The sequence below is a fragment of the Elephas maximus genome, chromosome 2 (assembly GCF_024166365.1).
Source record: "Elephas maximus indicus isolate mEleMax1 chromosome 2, mEleMax1 primary haplotype, whole genome shotgun sequence".
NCBI classification, from domain to species: Eukaryota; Metazoa; Chordata; class Mammalia; order Proboscidea; family Elephantidae; genus Elephas; species Elephas maximus.
The window spans coordinates 104,604,402-104,627,079 of NC_064820.1; the positions used below are offsets into that span (position 1 = coordinate 104,604,402).

Below are 22,678 nucleotides of genomic sequence, written 5' to 3' on the forward strand. Positions count from 1 at the left end.
CTCAGGTTTTTCAGCATCCACATCAAGGATACCTCATACACTAGCCTCTGCTCATTTGAGTTCTGCTTCCAAGGCCCAAAAGTATGACCATCTTGCTTTTGGGCAAATGTGTTTTCCTCCCAATCTCTGTGCAGAAATACAGAGGTCAGGGCCCTGAAAAGTGTATCACAATGAATTGGGAAGATTCCCTCCATCCTTTTGTGCTTCAAAGAAATAGGCATATGGTGATTGAGGTAGGACCTGCTATAGTGGAGAGATAGCTCCAAACAATTTAGGTACATAATGATTTTAGTTACAGGCAATCCAAATCCATATGTAATCTAGAAAAATAATTTGAATTATCAGTTTTACCCACCTGCTTTAAAAAGAGACTTTTTAAAATTGCCTCTTAATCACTGATACCAGATGCCTTAGGGGCAGTGGGCTTTAGAGGGTCTGTGACCCTCTTGTACTGGGTGCCAGATTTTGTTGGTAAATTCATGTTTTTTCTGGGAAAGAGGGTGTATTACCACAAAAAAGTTTAACACTGATGTAGGGAAGCTTAAAGTCAAGGCAAGTGACCTGTTAACGTTTTACTCTTCTGCGTCTGCCAGCTGCTCCCTAGCATTCCTATAGCGTTGAGCCTTTAAAAGATGAACTCTTTAACATTTATGAAGGCAGAGGGTCCAGGGAACAAAGAGAAACCTGGACCCTGTTGACTCATGGGAGTGAGTTAATAGCAATGCTTCTGATTCTAGACTGTATATCATTATTTGTATCTTGTAAATTGTATTATTGTGGCCTAGAAGAACACATATGCCTTCTTAGGAATTTTAATTAATGTTCAGTTGGTTGATAGCATAGGTACTGCTTTTCTCACTCTCTTTTAGGAGCCTTGGTAGTGCAGTAGTTAACAGCTCAGCTACTAACCAGAAAGTCAGCAGTTCGAATCCACTAGCTGCTCCTTGGAAACCCTACGGGGCAGTTCTCCTCTGTCCTGTAGGGTTGCTGTGAGTCAGAATCGACTTGATGACAATGGGTTTGGTTTCTGGTTTGGCTAGTTATCACTTAGTTCTATTCCAGTGTACTTTCCTTTTATCAAAGTTGCTCATTTACCTAGATTAAAAATGTAGTCTCAATTCAGCATTCATGCCTCTTTGTATTCGCATTAAATATAGTCTTCATAGAATGTGCTAGGGAAAGAAGAAAGGGTAGAGACAAATTAAACTGGTTTCTAAACCAATTTTTATCTTGAAGCAAAAATAATTTGTTCTTTTTTTAATAGGTCACAAACAAAACATTAGATGTGAAGAAGATGATGAAAACCTGGACCCTGCAGAAAGGATTTCCCTTAGTGACTGTTCAAAGGAAAGGAAAGGAACTTGTTGTACAACAAGAGAGATTCTTTTTAAATATAAAGCCTGAAATTCAGCCTTCAGATGCAAGGTGCATGCCCTCTTTCTCTCCATTCTGTCTTCTTTTGCCCCCTCAGGCAAAACATTTTTAAATGTTTTGTAATCATAGGTTCTTAAAAAACCTAACAAGATTATTCCTCTTTGGTAATAGCTTCAAAGATTTCACCCCATTTCCCAAAAAAAGACACATCATTTATAACTGACTTAAAATTGAAAAGAGTAATAATCTTACAGTATTTTCTTTTTACAGCTACCTGTGGCATATTCCACTATCCTATATAACTGATGGAAAAAATTCTCAATCAGTATCCTTACTGGATAAGAAATCAGGTAATTACTATAAGAACTTTTCTGATAAGAAATTGGAAATAATGTGTTAAAAAAATATTGACCAAGGGACAAAAAGGAGATAACACTTTCCAGTGTGCAGACTTCCTGAGCTGGTACACATATGCAAGCTTCTGTATATCACGCACAAAACTGGTCTGTCTTTAGTCAAGTGAACTAAAGTGCAAAAAGTACAGGGAATGTCCTGGCAGCCCTGGTAGAAAATTGCAAGTGCTGTGTTCTTACATCCTTGATCTGCGTTTTATGTCACAGAGTAAGAAGTAGTAGAAGTAGAGCGGTTTCTTAAAGTATGCTCCGCTGGCTACGTTCTAGCAGTGGGTTGGGGCAACTGCATTTTTACAAGCACCCTAGATGATTCTTACACATAATAAAGATTCAAATTTATGACCTAGATTTATAGGAAATAATTATTAATAAAATATCCTGCAGATACGTGTTTTCTGGTAATGAGAAAATGGGGCAAAAAATTATGATAGCAAGGAGAAAGGGGATAATAAAATGTAAAGGTGATATATGCTGACCCACAGGGAGCCTATACAAAGCGATCGAAATGTAGTTTCTGACTGTTAAATACTACCATGAATACCACACCACATGAAAGAACATAAGGCTCTTGGGTTCCGTAGGGACCACTAGTGATGCCTTAGAGATTTATGGAAAGGGGAGTGTCTTGTTTGAATTTGGAAATGGTGTCCAAGCCTGTATTTTTGATGGGGGTGTGTAGCTCTGTGGTAAGGGAATGCACTTTAGAGCCAGATTGCCTCATTCGATTCTTGACTCCACCATTTATAGCTGTGTGATTTTAGGTGAGTTGTGTAACCTCTCTGAGCTTCATTCCTTCAGTTATAGAATGGAGATAGTAACTGTGCTTATTTTCTAAGGTTGTAAGGATTAAATGAGTTAATATCTGTGAATTGCCTAGAACAAGATCTGGTATGTAAGTGTTACATGCTATGTAACTACGAGCTGTCATCATTAATATTGGTGTTACTAAAAAAGTAAGTCTTTAAACAAAGTATATCTACATTACATAAAATCTGGAAAATGTAAAACAAACTATCATCCTTTCATAACTTCTCCCATAATTATTTTTTCTTGTCACTTTTTTAGTGAATATATTTTTATTTAGTTGAAATCATTGTATACCTGTGATTTTTATATCTTGCCTTTTTTTTTTTTTTAACTAAACATACACAGTAATTGACTTCACCTTTCTTTTATCATTGGACACTTGATTCCCCATTATCTTTATTTTAAAAAGCCTCCGTAAAAATTTGGCATCTTAGAGATTTTCCAGTAGATGAATTTTGTTCTTAGGAATGCCAAGAAATGAAATCACTGTGTTACCTTTTGTGATTTGATGCATGTTACTAATTTGCCCTTCTTTTGTGTGGTAACATTTGATAATGCCACCTGAAATGTGCGAGCATGCCAGTGTCGTTGCACTTTTACCAGAGTAGAATGTTGCAATAGCAACAAAAATCTCATTATTTTCAAAACGCTATGAACGGTTGGTGATGTCATCCTATCTTTGGGCAATGTAGCATAGCTGGAGATGCAGGGGAGTGTTGCTTTCTTTGATGAAAACAAAACCCCAAACTTTAAGTGGGCCCCAGAACAGTAGTCTCTGACCTAAGAGAGGACAAATAACCCTATTTACCTATTCCCTGTAGCACAGCCAAAACATGGCTGGAACATTTGAAAGGGGCCAAGAAGGAAATTTTGCAAACCATCTGATAGTGAATTAATTTTTGGTGGTATTTGAAATAATTGGACATTAAGAGATTTGCTTTTATTGTCCCTTTACCCTTTAGCTCAATTTATATGAGAGTTTGTTAAACTCTTTTTGAAATTCACACCCCATAGGGTAGCTCATATTTTCCTGCTATCGCCTTTTCTTTCTAAGCCTGGCAGTCTGTACTTCAGCTGCACAAAAATTCTCTTCAGCAACTCAAACATGCCGTTCTTCCTCTCTTCTCTGGGCATATGCTGTCTCCTCTCCTCAAACAATGCTCCTATTCATTCTTCAGAACTCAGCTGACCCATTGTTTGCCTCCAGGAAGCCTTTCCTTACCAAGACTAGTTAGATGCCCCACTTAGGTGTTTAAATAGCATTCTCTACTTGCCCAGTCATAATATACTATAAGTGCTGTTTCATTTGTATCTATCCCCTCTTGAGGATAGGGATCATGGCTGTGTGAATCACTTTTGTAACCTTAGCATTCAGTAGGCACACAAACATTTATCGAATGAATAAATTTTAGTCAACACGAAGTGATTCAATTGCAGATCTCACTGTTGTATGGAAAGAGCATTCAGAGCCTTATGAAATGAAATCTTCTGTTTCCCTTCATTTGAAAAGACTCTTAATAAAGAGGAATATACAAAATATACTATAATACAATTGGTTTAATCCTGAGCTGGAACCGAGCCAGCGGTGATGAACACAGGGTCTGTCACTTCTTCTCAATTGTGATGTTTCCTTTGCTGCTGCTGTTACCGCTGCCGCTGCTATTTTAGTTCTTGCCAATTCAGTTTTTTAGAGTCCACAGTGAAACTGTTTGACCCTTAGGATAGTTGGGTCTTCTTGGTTCTTAGTGCTCCACTGAGAATCACACTTACTTTAAATGCATTTTTCATTTTTTCTTTTCTCAAAAGAAATGGAGCAGAGAGGGTGACTTCAAGCTTTTGTTATGCCCTATGACTTTTGTTCAGTGTATTATCTTCATGGTTTGTTAGACCTGTAGTATATTTTCATATGTCCTAATTTTGGGGTTGCTGGTTAGTACATTAGTTCAGTTGTATAAAGGAATTAAATTTGGCCCGTATCTTTGTCACTTTTCTCCACATATATTAATTCTGAACATATAATATATGTTGTACATAAGATGGGCTGAAAGGATCCCTTTTTCCAGCCTACATACTCAAAAAGTGTCTCGTTCTCTTCTCTGCCCTCACTTGCCCAGACCTTACTAAAGCCCAAGCTTTTTCGCCGTGGGAAATTTTTATATTAAATCTAATGTGAAACATTTATGCTTCTGGATGAATACGACTGTACCAGAAATATTTTCCTGAAACCAAGGGACATGTCATTGGAGTAAAAAGGCAGGGAGAAAGAAGAATTAAAAAGGGCATGCAATTAAAACATTTATCATGTGCTAGTCACTGTTCTTGCCTTTTCTTCCCCCTGATAAAATAAAGGAGAAAGAAAGGAGTATTGGAGAAAACATTGCTTTTGAAAAAGAGGTTGTAATTCAACTGCCTGTATCATTCTAGCATTGTGGAGCAAACCAGACAGGAAGTTTTGTAACTTTGTAGTGAAAACTTTTTTTTTTTTTTTGGATTCCTGTGCTTCATGTTTCTTTTTAAAACAGTAGTTGATTTTTAAAACTCCTAGACAAATGGTTTTTTTAAATCAATATTATATTACTTCATCTGGGTTTCTGCCATTTAAGGTTAGAGTTGCTCTTTTTTACTACGCAGTGGACTGTGAAAATTGAACTGTTAATCTGTTAATGATTTTATTAAATTAAAAACATATGAGGGTAGCCTCATCCAGATTTTGGAGCTGTAGTATGCAGTTAACCTCCCTGTGTACAAAGCTGTTATTTTTGCTATCTGTGGCTTAAGGTCCTAAATTCTCAATTATTCAAAAGACCTGAAAGAGACTAATCTCTTGCTGTTTTAAAAATGATTCCTCTTTTTTTTTTTTAATGATAAGTCTCTGCACTGCTTTGTATTCTGCCATCTCAGCGCTAGTAATAATTTCAGGTACACTCCCAGCTGTGTTCTTCCCCTCTATCATCTGGATTTGACTGGGTTTATAACATGGCAAGTTGCTTATCAGCCAAAATATTCTGTTTTTCAGTGTTTTCCTATATTTATCCGGTGGAACAATTACCATGCTTACCATTCCTTCTTTTTTTTTTTAGGGCAAAGGAGATTTAGGGCCCTTCTTCCCAAAGCCCTTTCTTGATAAAAGCTCTGTAGAAGATTATCTTTGTTGAACTGGAGAGTGTTGATACTTTTGGGTTTGCTGATTGTTTTTTTAATGATAAGATAATTTCATTATTCATAAGTTAATAATGATTCCAACTTGGAGCAGCTACTATTGCCATCACAAGTATTTCTTAGAACTAATCCTGCTCTGGAAAAAGAAATAAACCCTGTTTAATCTAATTGAGTTTTCCCCATCTGTTGCTGTCTCAGCAATACAACAGAAATTAGTACGGAATTTTGTAATTAAAAAGTCTGATTAGCTGATTTGCCATGTTAAGACATATGTCTGAACATCTGCTGAAACGTCTTCTGTAGTATCATGAGAATTGGAGTAACTAAGATATAAGAGTATCTGATACATTTGAATTAATTCATGCTTTTTAGGTTGACAAACCTCAAGGCTTAGGGTACTGAGTAATATATAATCTCTGTGTTTAAAACGTGTTCCTAAAGCATTTTGTATATAAAAACCTGTACTATATAATTGTTACAATAGTGAAAATTTTAAAACAGCCTACATGTTTCAAAATAGGAGATTGATTAAATTATGGTCTTTGTCTTAGTCATCTAGTGCTTCTGTAACAGAAATACCACAGGTGGATGGCTTTAACAAAGAGAAGTTTATTCTCTCACAATCCAGTAGGCTTAAAAGTTCTAACGTAAGGCGCCAGCTCCAGGGGCAGGCTTTCTCTCTGTGTTGGCTCTGGAGGAAGGTCCTTGTCATCTGTCTTCCCTTGGTCTGGGAGCATCTCAGCATAGGAACCTCAGGCCCAAGGGACACGCTCTGCTCCCACCATTGGTTTCTTGGTGGTATGAAGTCCCCATGTCTCTGCTTGCTTCTCACTTTCGTATCTCAAAAGAGATTGGTTTACAACACTACCTAATCTTGTAGACCTCATCAGTATAACTGCCGTTAATCCATCTTATTACATCATAGAGATAGGATTTACAACATACAGGAGAATCACATAAAATGCTGGGCAGTCAAACAATACTGAGAATCATGGCCCAGCTAAGTTGACAGATATTTTGGGGCAATGCAGTTCAATCCATGACAGTCTTGAAATGAAATATTATGCAGGTACTTGAACAGTACGTGTGAAGACATTGAAAAATGGTGAGGTAATCTGATAAGTGAAAAAGAGGACAAAAATAATGGATATAGCTCCACTGTATAAAATGTAATAACAATTAAAACATGTATAGGAGAAAGCTTGGCAGAAAATGTACCCCCAAAATGCTATCATTATCTGAGTTTAGCTTATTTTTCTTATTTCTACACTTCTTTCTCTTGTAATTTTAAAAATAGGCTTTCTGTACTTTAAAAATGGAAAAAAAAAAACTTGTCACAAGTATCTGCAGACGTTTAGGTTTGATTTGAAACTATTTCTTGTATTATTTATTCATTCATTACTTCAATAAGTGTTTTTTGAGCACGTGCTAGGTGGTGTATTGTTTTAAAGGCCGAGAGATTAGCAGAGAACAAAATAGGAACCTCATGGAGCACATATGCTAATAAATAGTAAAGCTTAAAATACTTGGAAGCATCTTAATTATATTAAATCCCCTTCCTTGTAGCCAACTTCAAAGGGCATTTCTTGATGAGTAATTTTAACTTTAAAATTTATACATATATTTCATTGTCGTTTTTAACTCCTCGTTATTTTCATGTTAGTTGAAATCATTCTGTAGAAATTTCTTACAATTCTCTCAGGGTTTATAGATGTAATGATAGGGGCATGAAAAGTGTATGTAACCTTTCTATCCTCTTTTAAGTCAATTAATTATTCCCTATTTGTGCCTAGTGAGACCTTAAGCCTGCTGTCGTGTTTATTTTGCTAGCTTTAAATTATGCAACTTTTCTAAATGGCTGTGTTCTTCCTTTGCTAACAGAAGAAAAGACAAAGGCTGAGATAGTACACATTTTATAGTGTCTTTGCCTGCTGCTTACCCTATACATACTCTCCTTTCTCCTTGCCTGTCTCATCTAGCCATAATGAACTTGAAAGCCAGTTCAGAGCATGGACCGAGGGCACTCTCCCTAATCTTTGAACACGTAGGGCGTCTACTCCACCCTCTTTACCTAAAAACACCTATATATCCTTAGGTCTCAACAGATGTTATTTCTTCGGAGAAGTTGCTCCTAATCTCCCCTAGAGAGGTGAAACATTTCTTTGTGTGCTTCCAGAGAATGCCATGCTCTCTTTTTCCTATCAGTAGCACTTAGATGTGACACTGTGCTTGCCTGTTTACATTAGACTGTAAGATTCATGAGAGTAGGCATATCTACTTGTTCACCGTTTGATCTCTAATGCCTAGCCTGGAGCCAGTAGTACACAGTAAATAACTGTTAAACCAGAGAGTGGTGATCTTTGTTGACTTGAAAATAGCTACACTGAGAGGCAGACATTTAATTTCTTAGTAGAAGAACTAAATATGAAAATATGAAACCACCCAATGTGGGGCTTGAAGCCACGACCCTGGCATTAAGACTACCGACTGAGCACGGGTCATTTGTTACAGTGATTATGTGATGATGACGGTTGCACCATATGATTGATGTAATTGGTTTCAGGGAATTCTACAAGGGAAAAATGTTGAATTGGCAAATGTGTTACCTATATTTTTGCAACAATAAGAAATATATATACCATATTAACTTTGAAACAAAGTGTTTATTTACTATTTTTTTCCTTCCTCTCCTCTCCCCACCCCCCACCTTTTTCTTTCTTTTTTTTTTTTTTGGTCTGAATTAGGTGTCATCAATCTTACAGAAGAAGTAAAGTGGGTCAAAGTCAATATAAACATGAATGGCTATTATATTGTACACTATGCAGATGAGGACTGGGAAGCACTGATCAAACAGCTGAAAACAAATCCTTATGTTCTGAGTGATAAAGACCGAGCCAACCTCATCAACAACATCTTTGAACTTGCAGGGTAGAATATGCTTGGTTTGTTTTTGTTTTTTAAGCAAGTATTATTGAGGGGGAAAAAAATATTAAAACAGTTCAAAAGAACTAACATATATTGCCTGTTAGTACAACTCGTTTTGAAATGTCGAGGAGGTGTAAGACACATTCCTTGTTGTTAGGGGCTTTATAATCTATTCAGAAATATTAGCTACAGGTATTGGACAGTTAAGTAAAGTAAAACAAGCTTTAAATAATATTTTAATACTGTAGATACCACCCAGCAGGACATGTATTTTGCTGAATGAATTAATATAAGAGTTCAGGCTTCGTTTTATTTCATGAGAAATTTCTGTCCAAGCAGCAATTGGTTTAAGGATGAAACTTAGTGTTTACCCACGGGTTCAAGGGATATCTAATGACTGGAGCGCCTTTATCTGTGTACCATTTGTCTCCTCAAACACTTGTATGGTATTGAATCCCAAAGTCAAGAACGGCACTGACCTTGTATAGATACCCTCTGAATAGAAAGATTACCAGTTTAGATCTTTAATGGGCCTGGAGATAACAGCGGTCAAATGTGTTCTGTCTGACTGTCCTTGACCTTCCCATTTTGGTCCATTTTTATGAAGTGGCCTTCTTATATTATCTCAGCCATCATTATTATTATTTCTACAAAATGGTTAATTTTTAAAGTATGCTCACCATAAGTTCACATAGCTCTTAACAAGTTTGACGAATTCCCACACAACCAAAAAATAAAATTTTTTTGAGTTTCTGATTCAGACGCTGTTTCCACTTCACCTTTGGTAAATGTAATTAATAAATAAAATTAATACTTTTCATCTTTCCTCGACCAAGACATTATAATACTTTTCTTGAGTCAGTAACAATTTGCAGATGACCTGTGGAATAAAAGATGAGCTATTATTTAAGCTCCATAAATACACCTTTAACCTTGGATCGCATGAAGTTAACCAAAGATAATAAAATCTGTAACTTTACAGAATGTCATTCGAGCTTAAATTTTAGGTCTTTAAAATTCACCAAGTTCAAGTTTCTCTTTCAGCATGCATGGAATTCATCTGTCTGTCTCTGCGTATTTACCTTTCCTCTTCTTTTACTCTTCAGCATTGGCAAGGTGCCCCTTCAGAGGGCCTTTGATTTGATTGATTATCTTGGAAAGGAGAACCACACTGCGCCCATCACTGAAGCCCTGTTCCAGACAGGCCTCATCTGTAACCTCCTAGAAAAACGGGGACACATGGATCTGGCCTCAAGACTGGTGGTATGTCTTTCTGCCAGCTTCTCTTTGTTGCTTGACTTTAATATTGTTATGCATAGTCTTCTATTTAACCAGTAATGGGCTGAAAAAGCAAGCAGTTAAATTCAACTTTTTCCACCTTCCTAATTTTGGAATCATTACTTTGGATCAAAATGTCTTTGCATACTCTGAAGAACTGGTAAAAGCTTAGTATGATGTGTCTTGATGGAATATCAGAATACAGACTTCTGTCACTGCTGTCAAATCAACCAAACCCAAACTAAACCCAATGCCGTTGAGCTGATTCCGACTCATAGCGACCCTATAGGACAGAGTAGAACTGGTCCATAGAGTTTCCAAGGAGTGCCTGGTGGATTCAAATTACTGACCCTCTGGTTAGCAGCTGTAGCACTTAACCACTACGCCACCAGGGTTTCCTGTCAAACCAAGGTTGCATGAAAAGAGTCCCTTACCTAGTATGTTTTAAAGCTTTGATTCAGACCCAGATTAACCTAATATTTGTGTTATATCACTGTATTTTAAATTAATTTGTGTTCTCGCAATGACATCTTTCAAAGGATACCTTCTTACTGGAAAAATTAAAGCTGTTTCTTCCTGTTTTGTTTTTTTTTTTTAAGATTTTAAATTAAGTTTGAAAAGTTTGGAACATTCATTTAAGCTTTAAAATGGCAGACCCACATACTAGTTGCTCTCTTGAAAATTAAGTCAGTTTACCATTTAATGTGATCACTTTTATATCCAAGATGGTAATAACAGTAGTTCTTTACGATATTTACATGCATTTCAAAGAAGCATGCAGATAACTTACTGGTCTCTTTAGGGCAAACTTAGACCCAACACAGACTTTCTACGGTTAGTATAGTAAAGATATTGGCCCTTTGTAGCCAACTGGGCTACTGTGGAAGATGTACCTTTGGGTTGTTTGCAATTTGAGGCTCTTAGGAATAGCACTGCTATTGATACTCTTACACGTTTGTATGTATTTCTCTGCGGTATATGCCCTATAGTAGAATTGCTGAGTTATAAAGTATGTATAGTTAATATTGTAGTGCCAAACAATTTTTCAAAGTCGTTGTATCAGTTTATACCCCTACTAGCAGTGTATAAAAATTTTAGTTGCTTCACATCCTTGCCAACACTTAGTATTAATAGTAAATCTTTTTCGTGTTAGCCATTCTAACGGGTACGTAGTAGTATTACAATTTTAGCTTTAGTTTGCATTTCCGTAACGACTAATAACGATGAATTCCTTTTTATATGTTTATCAGCTGTTTGGATGTTTTCTTTTGTGGAGTGCCCAAGTCTATCACTTATTTTTTCTGTTGGGAATATACAAACGTTCTTTATGTATTCTAGATACGAGTTCCGTATTGATCATGTGTATTTGCAAATACCTTCTCTCATTCTCACTTGTCTTTCTGTTGTCTTGATGGTGTTTTTTTATTAACATAAATTCTTAATTTTATTGTAGTTTTTTTAAATCAAATATTTGCCTACTCCAAGGTATTCTTCCATGTTTTCTTCTGAAAACTTTCATGTTGAGATTTACGATCCATCTGGGTTTGATTTTTGTGTATGGTGTGAGGTAGAACCCACATTGACTTTTTCAACATGGATATCCAGCTGGCCCAACCACTGTACTACAGTGTTTACGTATATTTTTCATTGTAGAATACTTTGAAGGTGATTAGTGCCATAACAAGTCAATACCATTTGGCATAGTGATAAATAAGATTTCTTAGTACATATTACTTAATGTTTTCTCACTATTCAAGGACATTGTTGAGACTGAATATATCCTAAGAGGAGACAGGATATCTGCCTGCTCTGAGGCTGCCCAGCTAGTAAAATTTCCTGGTGGCAGAAGGCACTTTTCTCCCTGCTTCTCCCCATTAGCTCTATGTAGGACCGACCTAGTGCTGAGGAAGCTCTTGATACTTCACGCTAACCCTCTGCCTAAGGTAGATGCTAAAAAGCAGTTCAAGGAGTTGGACCTTTTGAATATTTTCCTACTGCAAGATTCAAGTAGTAATTCTTTTCAGCACATCTTCATCTTAGATGATCTCCAGTTCTCAGACAGATGTGTGTTTTTGCAGGGTTGGATCCAGGGCACTGATGGATAGACGTAAAGGCAGGAGGCATAGTATCTGTTTCTAAGACGAGGGGCCCTTTTACTGCTGTAGGTCTTAATAGACTCAATTGTTAATTGAAAGTCAGGCTAGCTTTAGTTTATTAAAAGGGGGAAACTATCTCTTTAAAACACTTACTTCAATCTTAAAGGTATTCTGGTAGCTTCAAAACTCAAAATATGAAATCTGACACACTGTACATAGGGGTTGGGTGGCAGACATTTTTAGATCCTTGGATCCAGTGTTCAGATAACATTGGTGTTTAAGGCTAGGGTCTGGTTCATTTTCATCTCATGATTACCAGGGCATTGTGTGCATTAGTGACCGTTTTGTGATATATGCTGTGGTATTATGGTGGATGCAGTGTACAGGCACATTTGAGTTGTTTTAGATTGTTCACGTGACGTTAACAGCTGATCCCAACCATATTTCTATTTCATCACTTACGCATCTGTCATTCTTTTGCATATGAAGGATTGGTGGGAAAGACCTTTTGCAATAAAAGCTGACATTTCACTTTTAAAAAACTCAGTTGACCCAGAGCTCCCTGGGCATATCAGTGTAAAATTAAAGCAGTAAATCAAAATGTAATACGTAATTGCCAGCATCTTTCCCTATTTTATTTTTAAAATCATTTTGTGTTGTTGTTGTTGCGTTTTCTTGCATATCCAGTGTTTGTGGCTTGTATCAAGTTATTCTCTCTCTCCACTTGTCATTTTCTGTTTCCGTAATCAGAGGGTTGGATTATATTAAGTTTAAATTTCAAAAAACTTAATTTGGGACCGTGGAAAAGCAGATTTCACTTTATTTCAAAAAGGGGATGGTAATTTGAAGTACTTGCTGTGTTTTATTAATATTAGAAATATAACCTGGATTACCTATGAAAATGATCATTTTTCATAGCAGCAGAATTTTATAAAAGCAAATTACTCTTTTTTCTTGATAGAAATCTTTATTCTAATTTATTATCTTATCTTTTGAAATATATTTACAATAAACTACCTTAGTAATTTCTCTCAATGATTTGGTACAGGGAATAACTAGCAAAATTGCCTCCTGTATTTCTAAGAGTAACTTATTAGGAATTAGCTGTAATATTTTCGAATGTTTCTTTTGCTTCTTGCACTTTAAAGTGCTGTTTTTCCACTGGCTTCTTTGCGTTTTAGTCATCTCAGAGAGCTTTGTCATTTTTTACCACTGAGTTTTTTTTTAATAACATTTTAAAGCATGTAACTTTTTTATTTTTTGCCATTCATCCTTTGTTTCTGTTTGATGTTGGCAACTGTAAGAAGGTTTTAAATTTCTTTTATTCTTTAGTCATTTCGGACAGTTCACTGTCATGATGCCATTGAGAAGGTCAGGCCAGGGGAAGACAGCCTGTGCCAGTGCGGTCATGTGTGTCCAGTAGGCTCTCCTGCATTGCTTTTATGTTCCGTGCCTTATCAGTCAGCATGGCAACTACTTTTCCACTTCATGTCCTCCCAGTGACACTTGGCTTTACCACTCGCACATTGTACTAACATGCCTATTGTCACCTATTTCATTGCTTTTGAAATGAACAAACAAAAGCGAGTTGACATCTTAGCACAAATTTTGAGTCCTTCTTGCACATATTCTTTTTTTCACCTCATATTCAGGACTAGAAGAGACTTACTCAGAGAAGGTCTGCAGGTAAAATGGCCTCAGCAGTTTAAAAAGTTCCTGATTCATTTTAGGTATTGACAGTAGTACTTTGGAAGAATCTAATGCTCTGGAAAGAGCTTGAACCAATTTTCTGGGATTAAAAGTTTTTGCATGTGGTTATCTGTGATACTTGACTACTTGAGAAATGGTAATGGTGGTGTTGAAAAAATACCAGTGGAAGGAAATCCCCCTGTGCTGAGAACCCCGGAGAACTGGGGAGGCCCCCTGTGAATTTTTTCATTTTGATTCTCCTTACATAAAGCCTTGAGGATTATTTTTTAAAACATCTACACTTTTTATATCAGAATATTTGTTCCTTCCGGTAATATTCATAAATGTCTTTTTCGTATGATGATTTTTTAAATTCCATGTGTCCTCATCCCTTCCCATGCACAACGGCTTGTAATACGGCAATACTTCCATATACTATGAACAGCTTTTAGGCGTTGTTATGGAGTGAGACGTAAAAGGAAGAGAAATCTCTCGATTTATTAATACTGCAAGTATATACAATTAGCAGTGATATCTCATTCAGAAGTAACTGTAACTGTGGGCTGGATAGTAGAAGATATTAGTGAATGACTGTAAATTTTAAGTGTGATAAGGTATGGCTATGTAGGAAAATGTACTTACTTCTGGGAGTTGCATGCTAAAGTATTTGGAATGAAATATCACGATGCCTCTGACTTCTTTGATATGATTCCACGAGAACCAGAAAAAGCAAAGTGTATGTGTATGTGCTTTCTACCCACATATGGAGACAAAGCAAATGGAAGAGTGATAAAAACCTGTGACTCTAGATGAACAGCATCTGGTGTTCATTCTACTATTCCTGCATCTTTTCTGTAGGTTTAAGTTTTTTTAAATAAAAAGCTGAAGGGAGAAAAAAATAACTATAAACGACTATTCTATCCAGCAGACCTCTTTTCTTGTTAATTTGGTTAGATTAACTTGTTATAAGATCAAGCTAGTTAATATGTTAAATATATCTTTAATATTGGATCCAGACATATTTAAACATTCAATGATCAGCAAAAAAGTACACTTTTCTCTCATTGCCTAATGAATTTACGAATTCTAAAGTCTGAGGGTCAGGAAGTACATATACTCTGAGGGTCAGGAAGTATCGACTTCAGCAGTGGTTATAGATGATTATTTTGGGCAGGACGATTATTTCTGAGTACACACAGAATAAAGGTTTGCTACTGCACAGAAGCCATTCATTCTTTCTGTGTTATATCATTAAAAGTCTTTGTTGCCTATAGCAGCCTTATGTATTGCGCTTGTTATTGGATAGTTTCATCCCAGCTGTATGTGGACTTTGATATGTCAGTTGATATTTAGTAATATGTATTTTTTTTTTTTCTCCTTGGGTAAATGATGGGAGAAAGAAATTTGGTTGTCCTGATTTTTCTGACTATCCTAATTATTATTCCATTATAATCAATTTTGTCTCTCTAGACCAGAGTATTTAAATTACTTCAAAACCAAATCCAACAACAAACCTGGACTGATAAGGGCACCCCATCTATGCGAGAGCTCCGGTCAGTCTTGCTAGACTTTGCTTGTACCCATAGCCTAGAGAACTACAGCGCTACTGCCGTGAAGCTCTTTGATGATTGGGTGGCATCCAATGGAACTCAAAGGTAAAGTGTACTCTACTCAAATGAACTCTTCCTCTTCGTTACCTCACATCATATCCCGAAACCGGGATCTTTTTTTCCTGGGTCATAAATGCTGTAAAACTGTGTGAGTTTTACTGTAGGTGAACTCTGTGCATCTTTCTTCTTAAACAAGTCTCTTTAAATTTAGGACTAGCACATATCATGTGAGGAGTTAGCAGTTAGTAGAAATGGTTTTGGCAATAGTTGGTTCTCTTCAGGTTCCTTACTGGTCATGATGGAAGAAGGTTCAAGCATCAGATGAATAATTGGGATAGGGGTTTGGGTAAGAAATTTTGAGGTTCTTCCCTGGCTGATGCAAATGGTTAACGTGCTCAGCTGCTAACCAAAAGGTTGGAGGCTCAAGTCCACCCAGAGGCACCTGAGAAGAAAGTCCAAGTGATATACTTCTGAAAAATCAGCCATTGAAAACCATACGAGCACTGCTGTACTCTGACACACATGGGGACACCGTGTGTCAGACTCAGCTCAATGGCAACAGTTCCTCCTCCCTTCTGCCCCCATTTCTGACATTTTGATAAAAGAATTTGGTCTTACCCTTCACCACCCTCCGTATTTGCTGCCATGTTTCTACCACGGAACTTACTTTATGATAGCCTATGAGTTGCTAGAGGGCAGGGACCGTGTCTCATTCTCTTCTTCCAGCATCCAGCAAGTTGCCTGTCTGGTTTCTATACATGCTTTGATGTTGTTGTTAGGTGCCGTCGAGTCGATTCTGACTCGTAGAGACCCAGTGCACGACAGAACGAAACACTGCCCCATCCAGCGCCATCCTTACAATCATTGTTATGCTTGAGCTCACTGTTGCAGCCACTGTGTCAGTCCACCTTGTTGAGGGTCTTCCTCTTTTCTGCTGACCCTGTACTCTGCCAAGCATGATGTCCTTCTCCAGGGACTCATCCCTCCTGACAACATGTCCAAAGTATGTAAGATGCAGTCTCGCCATCCTTGCCTCTAAGGAGCATTCTGGCCACACTTCTTCCAAGACAGATTGGTCCGTTCTTTTGGCAGTCCATGGTATATTCAGTATTCTTCGCCAACACCACAATTCAAAAGCGTCAACTCTTCTTCGGTCTTCCTTATTCATTATCCAGCTTTCACATGCATATGATGTGATTGAAAATACCATGGCTTGGGTCAGGCGCACCTTAGTCTTCAGGGTGACATCTTTCCTCTTCAACACTTTGAAGAGGGCCTTTGCAGCAGATTTGCCCAATGCAGTGTATCTTTTGATTTCTTGACTGCTGCTTCCATGGCTGTTGATTGTGGATCCAAGTAAAATGAAATCCTGGACAACTTCACTCTTTTCTCCGTTTATCATGATGTTGCTCATTGGTCCAGTTGTGAGGATTTTTGCTTTATGTTGAGGTGCAGTCCATACTGAAGGCTGTGGTCTTTGATCTTCACTAGTGCTTCAAGTCCTCTTCACTTTCAGCAAGCAAGATTGTGTCATCTGCATAACGCAGGTTGTTAATGAGTCTTCCTCCAATCCTGATGCCCCATTCTTCTTCATATAGGCCAGCTTCTTGTATTATTTATTCAGCATACAGATAAAATAGGTATGGTGAAAGAATACAACCCTGATGCACACCTTTCCAGACTTTAAACCAATCAGTATCCCCTTGTTCTGTCCGAACAACTGCCTCTTGATCTATGTAACGGTTCCTCATGAGCACAGTTAAGTGTTCTGGAATTCGTATTCTTCACAGTGTTATCCATAGTTTGTTATGATCCACACAGTCCAATGCCTTTGCATAGTCAATAAAACACAAGTAAACATCCTTCTGGTATTCTCTGCTTTCAGCCAGGATCCATCTGACATCAGCAATGATATCCCTGGTTCCACATCCTCTTCTGAAACCGGCCTGAATTTCTGGCAGTTCTCTGTCGATATACTGCTGCAGCCGTTTTTGAATGCTCTTCAGCAAAATTTTGCTTGCATGTGATATTAATGATATTGTTCTATAATTTCCACGTTGGGTTGAATTACCTTTCTTGGGAATAGGCATAAATATGGATCTCTTCCAATCAGTTGGCCAGGAAGCTGTCTTCCATATTTCTTGGCATAGACAAGTGAGCACCTCCAGCGCTGCATCTGTTTGTTAAAACATCTCAATTGATATTCCATCAATTCCTGGAGTCTTGTTTTTCGCCAATGCCTTCAGAGCAGCTTGGACCTCTTCCTTCAGTACCATCGGTTCCTGATCATATGCCACCTCTTGAAATGGTTGAATATCGACTAATTCTTTCTGGTATTATGACTCTGTGTATTCCTTCCATCTTCTTTTGATGCTTCCTGCGTCCTTTAATATTTTCACCATGGAATCCTTCACTGTTGCAACTCGGGGCTTGAATTTTTCTTCAGTTCTTTCAGCTTGAGAAACGCAGAGCGTGTTCTTCCCTTTTGGTTTTCCATCTGCACCTCTTTGAACATGTCATTATAATACTTTGTCTTCTCGAGAGGCCCTTTGAAATCTTCTCTTCAGTTCTTTTACTTCATCAAATCTTCCTTTTGCTTTAGCTGCTCGACACTCAAGAGCAAGTTTCAGGGTCTCGTCTGACACCCATCTTGGTCTTTTCTTTCTTTCCTGTCTTTTCAGTGACCTCTTGTTTTCTTCATGGATGGTGTCCTTGATGTCATTCCACAACTCTTCTGGTCTGCAGTCACTAGTGTTTAATGTGTCAAATCTATTCTTCAGATGGTCTCTAAATTCAGGTGGGATATACTCAAGGTCTTATTTTGGCTCTCGTGGACTTGCTCTGATTTTCTTCAGTTTCATCTTGAACTTGCATATGAGCAATTGATGGTCTGTCCCTGGCCTCGTTCTGACCAGTGATTTTGAGCTTTTCCATCGTCTCTTTCCACAGATGTAGTCAGTTTGATTTCTGTGTGTTCCATCTGGAGAGGTCCATGTGTATAGTCGCCGTTTATGTTGGTGAAGGAAGGTATTTGCAGTGAAGAAGTCATTGGTCTTGCAAAATTATATCATTCGATCTCTGGCATTGTTTTTGTCACCAAGGCCGTATTTTCCAACTACTAATCCTTCTTCTTTGTTTCCAACTTTCGCGTTCCAATCGCCAGTAACTATCAATGCATCTTGATTGCATGTTCGATCAATTTCAGACTGTAGCAGCTGATAAAAATCTTCTATTTCTTCATCTTTGGCCCTAGTGGTTGGTGCATAAATTTGAATAATAGTCATATTAACTGGTCTTCCTTATAGGCGTATGGATATTATCCTATCACTGACAGCGTTGTACTTCAGGATAGATCTTGAAACGTTCTTTTTGATGATGAATGCAACACCATTCCTCTTTGAGTTGTCATTCCCAGCATAGTAGACTGTATGACTGTCTGATTCAAAGTGGCCAGTACCAGTCCATTTCAGCTCACTAATGCCTAGGATATCGATGTTTATGCGGTCCATTTCATTTTTGACGATCTTCCAGTTTTCCTAGATTCATACTTCGTACATTTCAGGTTCCGATTATTAACAGATGTTTCCAGCTGTTTCTTCTCATTTTGAGTCGTGCCACATCAGCAAATGAAGGTCCCAAAAGCTTTTCTCCATCCACGTCATTAAGGTCGACTCTACTTTGAGGAGGCAGCTCTTCCCCAGTCATCTTTTGAGTGTCTTCCAACCTGGGGGGCTCATCTTCCAGCACTATATCAGACAGTGTTCCGCTGCTATTCCTAAGGTCTTCACTGGCTGATGCTTTTCAGAAGTAGACTGCCAGGTCCTTCTTCCTAGTCTGTCTTAGTCTGGAAGCTCAGCTGAAACCTGTCCTCCATGGGTGACCCTGCTGGTATCTGAATACCGGTGGTATAGCTTCCAGCATCACAGCAACACACAAGCTCCCATACTACGACAAACTGACAGACACATGCTTATTGAATAATTATTGTATTAGATTGAGTTGATGTTCTTCATAGTCACACCATTAGAGAAGTAAAAAGCAACCAAATCTGTTGCCACCGAGTCGATTCTGACTCATAGCGACCCTATAGGACAGAGTAGAACTGCCCCATAGAGTTTCCAAGGAGCACCTGATGGATCCGAACTGCTGACCTTTTGGTTAGCAGCTGTAGCTCTTAACCACTATACCACCAGGGTTTACCACTAGCAATGTAGCAGCCACTAAATTAACCTTTTTCTTCGCCCTAAGTTGTACAGTGAAGACTCATGTAATTATAACCTCCCCTGACCCCAAAACCACCACCACTAGTTAATTCCTTTGCCTTTGTACTCAGGATTCTTTCTTCTTGTCCTTATGTGTGACCACCTCTCTTACAGCCTACCTACTGATGTCATGACTACTGTGTTCAAAGTTGGAGCAAAAAGTGAGAAAGGCTGGTTATTCCTTTTAAGCAAGTACATCACTATAGGCTCTGAAGCAGAGAAGAATAAAATACTTGAAGCTCTTGCTAGCTCAGAGGATGTACGGAAACTTTACTGGTATGAAATCACCCAAGGAATATGATATATAGAAACAAAAGCGTAAAAGCACTGTGCTCCTAGGGTGGGAAGCTTATTTACTTTGGGATCTCCTTTTACTCCTTTTACTAATAAGCCAGACCTGACCTGGACAGCATGGTAAGGAGCCTGCACATGCTGGGCTTCATTTCAGGGATTAAACTTTACAGAGATGCAGAATATGCTTTGCCCAAGAGAGATGGGGAGATGCCAGGAGTCACAACCCCCTCCTGCTCCCTGCTCAAATCCTTCTCCATCTCTTGGGCACGTTGCCTTTTATTCCACAGTTTGTGCTTCATTCTTTTGGGTCAAGCCATTGCTCTGTCTGAGCCATAACTAAGAAAATACAGATACTTCAGAAAAGCATAACACATAAAAGCTTATGTGAATTTGTCATACTTTTTAATATCTGTCGATGAAGGCCTAGGAATAGTAGTTTCAAATGCAAGAAGAAGAGCAGCAAGTAGGGCCTCTTTAACAGGTGACAGTGGGGTAGTGGAGCTCTAAGTAGCTGAGAGACATGTAAAGGTACCTGCCACCTGGTATGTGGGACACCGGAAGTGAAGAGTCACACTGAGAAGGATGGAGGGAGGCACCTGGGTCTCATTGTTTCTTTTGTGTAATGTTGCTCAGGTAAATCCTAATAGTGTCCCACAGATGTCTTCAGCACCTGCCCAGACCGACCCACTTTCCAAAGGCCTTTAAAGTAGTAACCAACCCCTGACTCAAGCAAATGGAATTTTCTTTTTGTTTTGTTTTTAAACTGCACTAACAATACATTAATAAATTCTCATTATAATGTATTCAGGCAATCCATAAGAATATGGAATAAAATGTAAAAGTGCCTCTTACGACCCTTCACTTCCATTCTTGTCCCCTCTCCTGTGGCCTGTGTATTTATTTACCTGTGGAGGATGGTGCTCCACAAACACAGCCACATTTTTTAGACATGGATTTATTCTCTACCCACTGTTTTGTGATGTGGTTCTTTTTAGCAAATGATCAGTCTTAGAGATTTTCCGTGTCAGTTCCCAAACCTACTTCATTTGTTTTTTATGGCTACACCATGTTCCATAGTATGGCTTTTTAATAATTAACTCACCACATATTGATGAACATTTGGGTTTTTTTCCCCTGTTAAAATACTGCATTTTTGGAGAGTGTGTGCTTTCTTGGTATAAGCGGAGAGTACAGCATAGAAGGTACAAACTGCTTATGTTCAGAAGTCAGGCTTTATTTAGCATTTATTCAAATCGCCCAGTTTTTTAACAGTAGTAACATACCTGCCTGCTTAAATAAGGTTTTTACAGAGAAAAAGAAAAATACCAGTCTCCAGAATTATAAAAAATTCTACCAGAATTTATTTTCTGTGTGTCCGTACTATAAGAAAAACTATTATGTGACAGTATATATAAATGCCTATCTCATTGGCGAGTTCTTCCTTCATTTAAAAAAATGACGAGTTTTCAATCTGTGGACTACTTTAGAGTAATCTAGTACCACAGAACTTTAGTTAGGAGACCAGTACTAATTTCAATCATTACTTCACCCTGAATAATTATTTTGGAGATTAAATCTGCTGTGCTCTTCAGGTTAATGAAAAATAGCCTCGATGGAGATGTCATCCGAACACAGAAGCTGTCCTTCATCATTAGAACAGTGGGCCGACGTTTTCCTGGACACTTACTAGCGTGGGATTTTGTCAAAGAGAACTGGAATAAGCTTGTACAGAAGTAAGTTTCTCAGAGAACTACTGTTAGTATTCTCAAGTTAAAGGGCGCTCAGGGTTATGTTAGTGCACAGGAGTCGTGATTTACTATGAGAGGAAATGCTTCCTTGAAAGTTTAACTGAAAGACCCCCAAATTTTCACATTTGTAAACACAATTCTGTAACATGCTCCATTTAACAGTGGTGTTCCATTTGAGTACTAAACAAGCCCAGCTGTTCCTGACATCAGGTCACTTAGCTCAGCATGGCCATGGACTGTTTCAGAATAGCTATTTAGTTATGCATGTTGAAAAACACCTCTTCATTGGCAAGGGATCAGTTAAGAACTCACACCTAGCTAGAGAGCACATATAGGTTGTCTCTTTTCTTTTCTTCTTTTTTGAAAGTGAGAATGGTATTTCTGGAGTATGATATGATTTTTTAGTAGATTAAATGAATTGATAATTTCTCTGGATATCTCGTAACTCTTCCCTTTTTCCGTTGTTGTCCTTACTAGAAGTTAAGTGTGTGCAGGACTGCTCTTCATTTACTGAGCTGAAGTTCCGAGGATCAGGACTCTGCTCTGCCTTTGGCATATAGATCTTATGTTAAAGCATTTCCTTTACACCCAGGAACAGTGCTTTGCTGCCCAGCCGCTGCCTCATTTTTTTTTTTTTTTTTTTCCTTGTATTCGTGTTTCTCCAGGTTTCATCTGGGGTCCTATACCATACAAAGTATAGTTGCTGGATCAACTCACCTGTTTTCCACGAAGGCACATTTGTCTGAGGTTAGTGGTATAAAATGCTAGTAAGGAGGTTGGATAACCCTTTCTCCTCAGGCTTGCTAAGTTTAAACAAGATGGTGGCTTCTCGTGTCAATCCCTGTCCCTTCTCCCTGTCTGCCTTCGTCAGTGCTAAGATTGACTTACAAAGGGTGGGGTGTGGGGTATTGAGGAAAAATTCCAATTCTGTTCTCAACAATATTCCCTTGATTTATCTCATCCAAATAATTTTTTGAATTAAGACCACATACTTTTTTAAGTAGTAATAATATTGTTTTGAAG

At 38.0% G+C, this 22,678-nt stretch overlaps 1 protein-coding gene across 1 annotated transcript in view; it reads left to right on the forward strand.

The window, feature by feature from the left end:
• LNPEP (leucyl and cystinyl aminopeptidase) overlaps nt 1-22,678 on the forward strand; it is a 109,725-nt gene that overhangs the window by 78,019 nt on the left and 9,028 nt on the right. The window contains exons 10-17 of the mRNA XM_049869321.1: nt 1,265-1,425; nt 1,645-1,724; nt 8,498-8,681; nt 9,785-9,941; nt 15,212-15,396; nt 19,728-19,889; nt 21,500-21,640; nt 22,321-22,402. Coding sequence (XP_049725278.1) covers nt 1,265-1,425; nt 1,645-1,724; nt 8,498-8,681; nt 9,785-9,941; nt 15,212-15,396; nt 19,728-19,889; nt 21,500-21,640; nt 22,321-22,402 — 1,152 coding nt within the window. The remainder of the gene's footprint in view (nt 1-1,264; nt 1,426-1,644; nt 1,725-8,497; nt 8,682-9,784; nt 9,942-15,211; nt 15,397-19,727; nt 19,890-21,499; nt 21,641-22,320; nt 22,403-22,678) is intronic.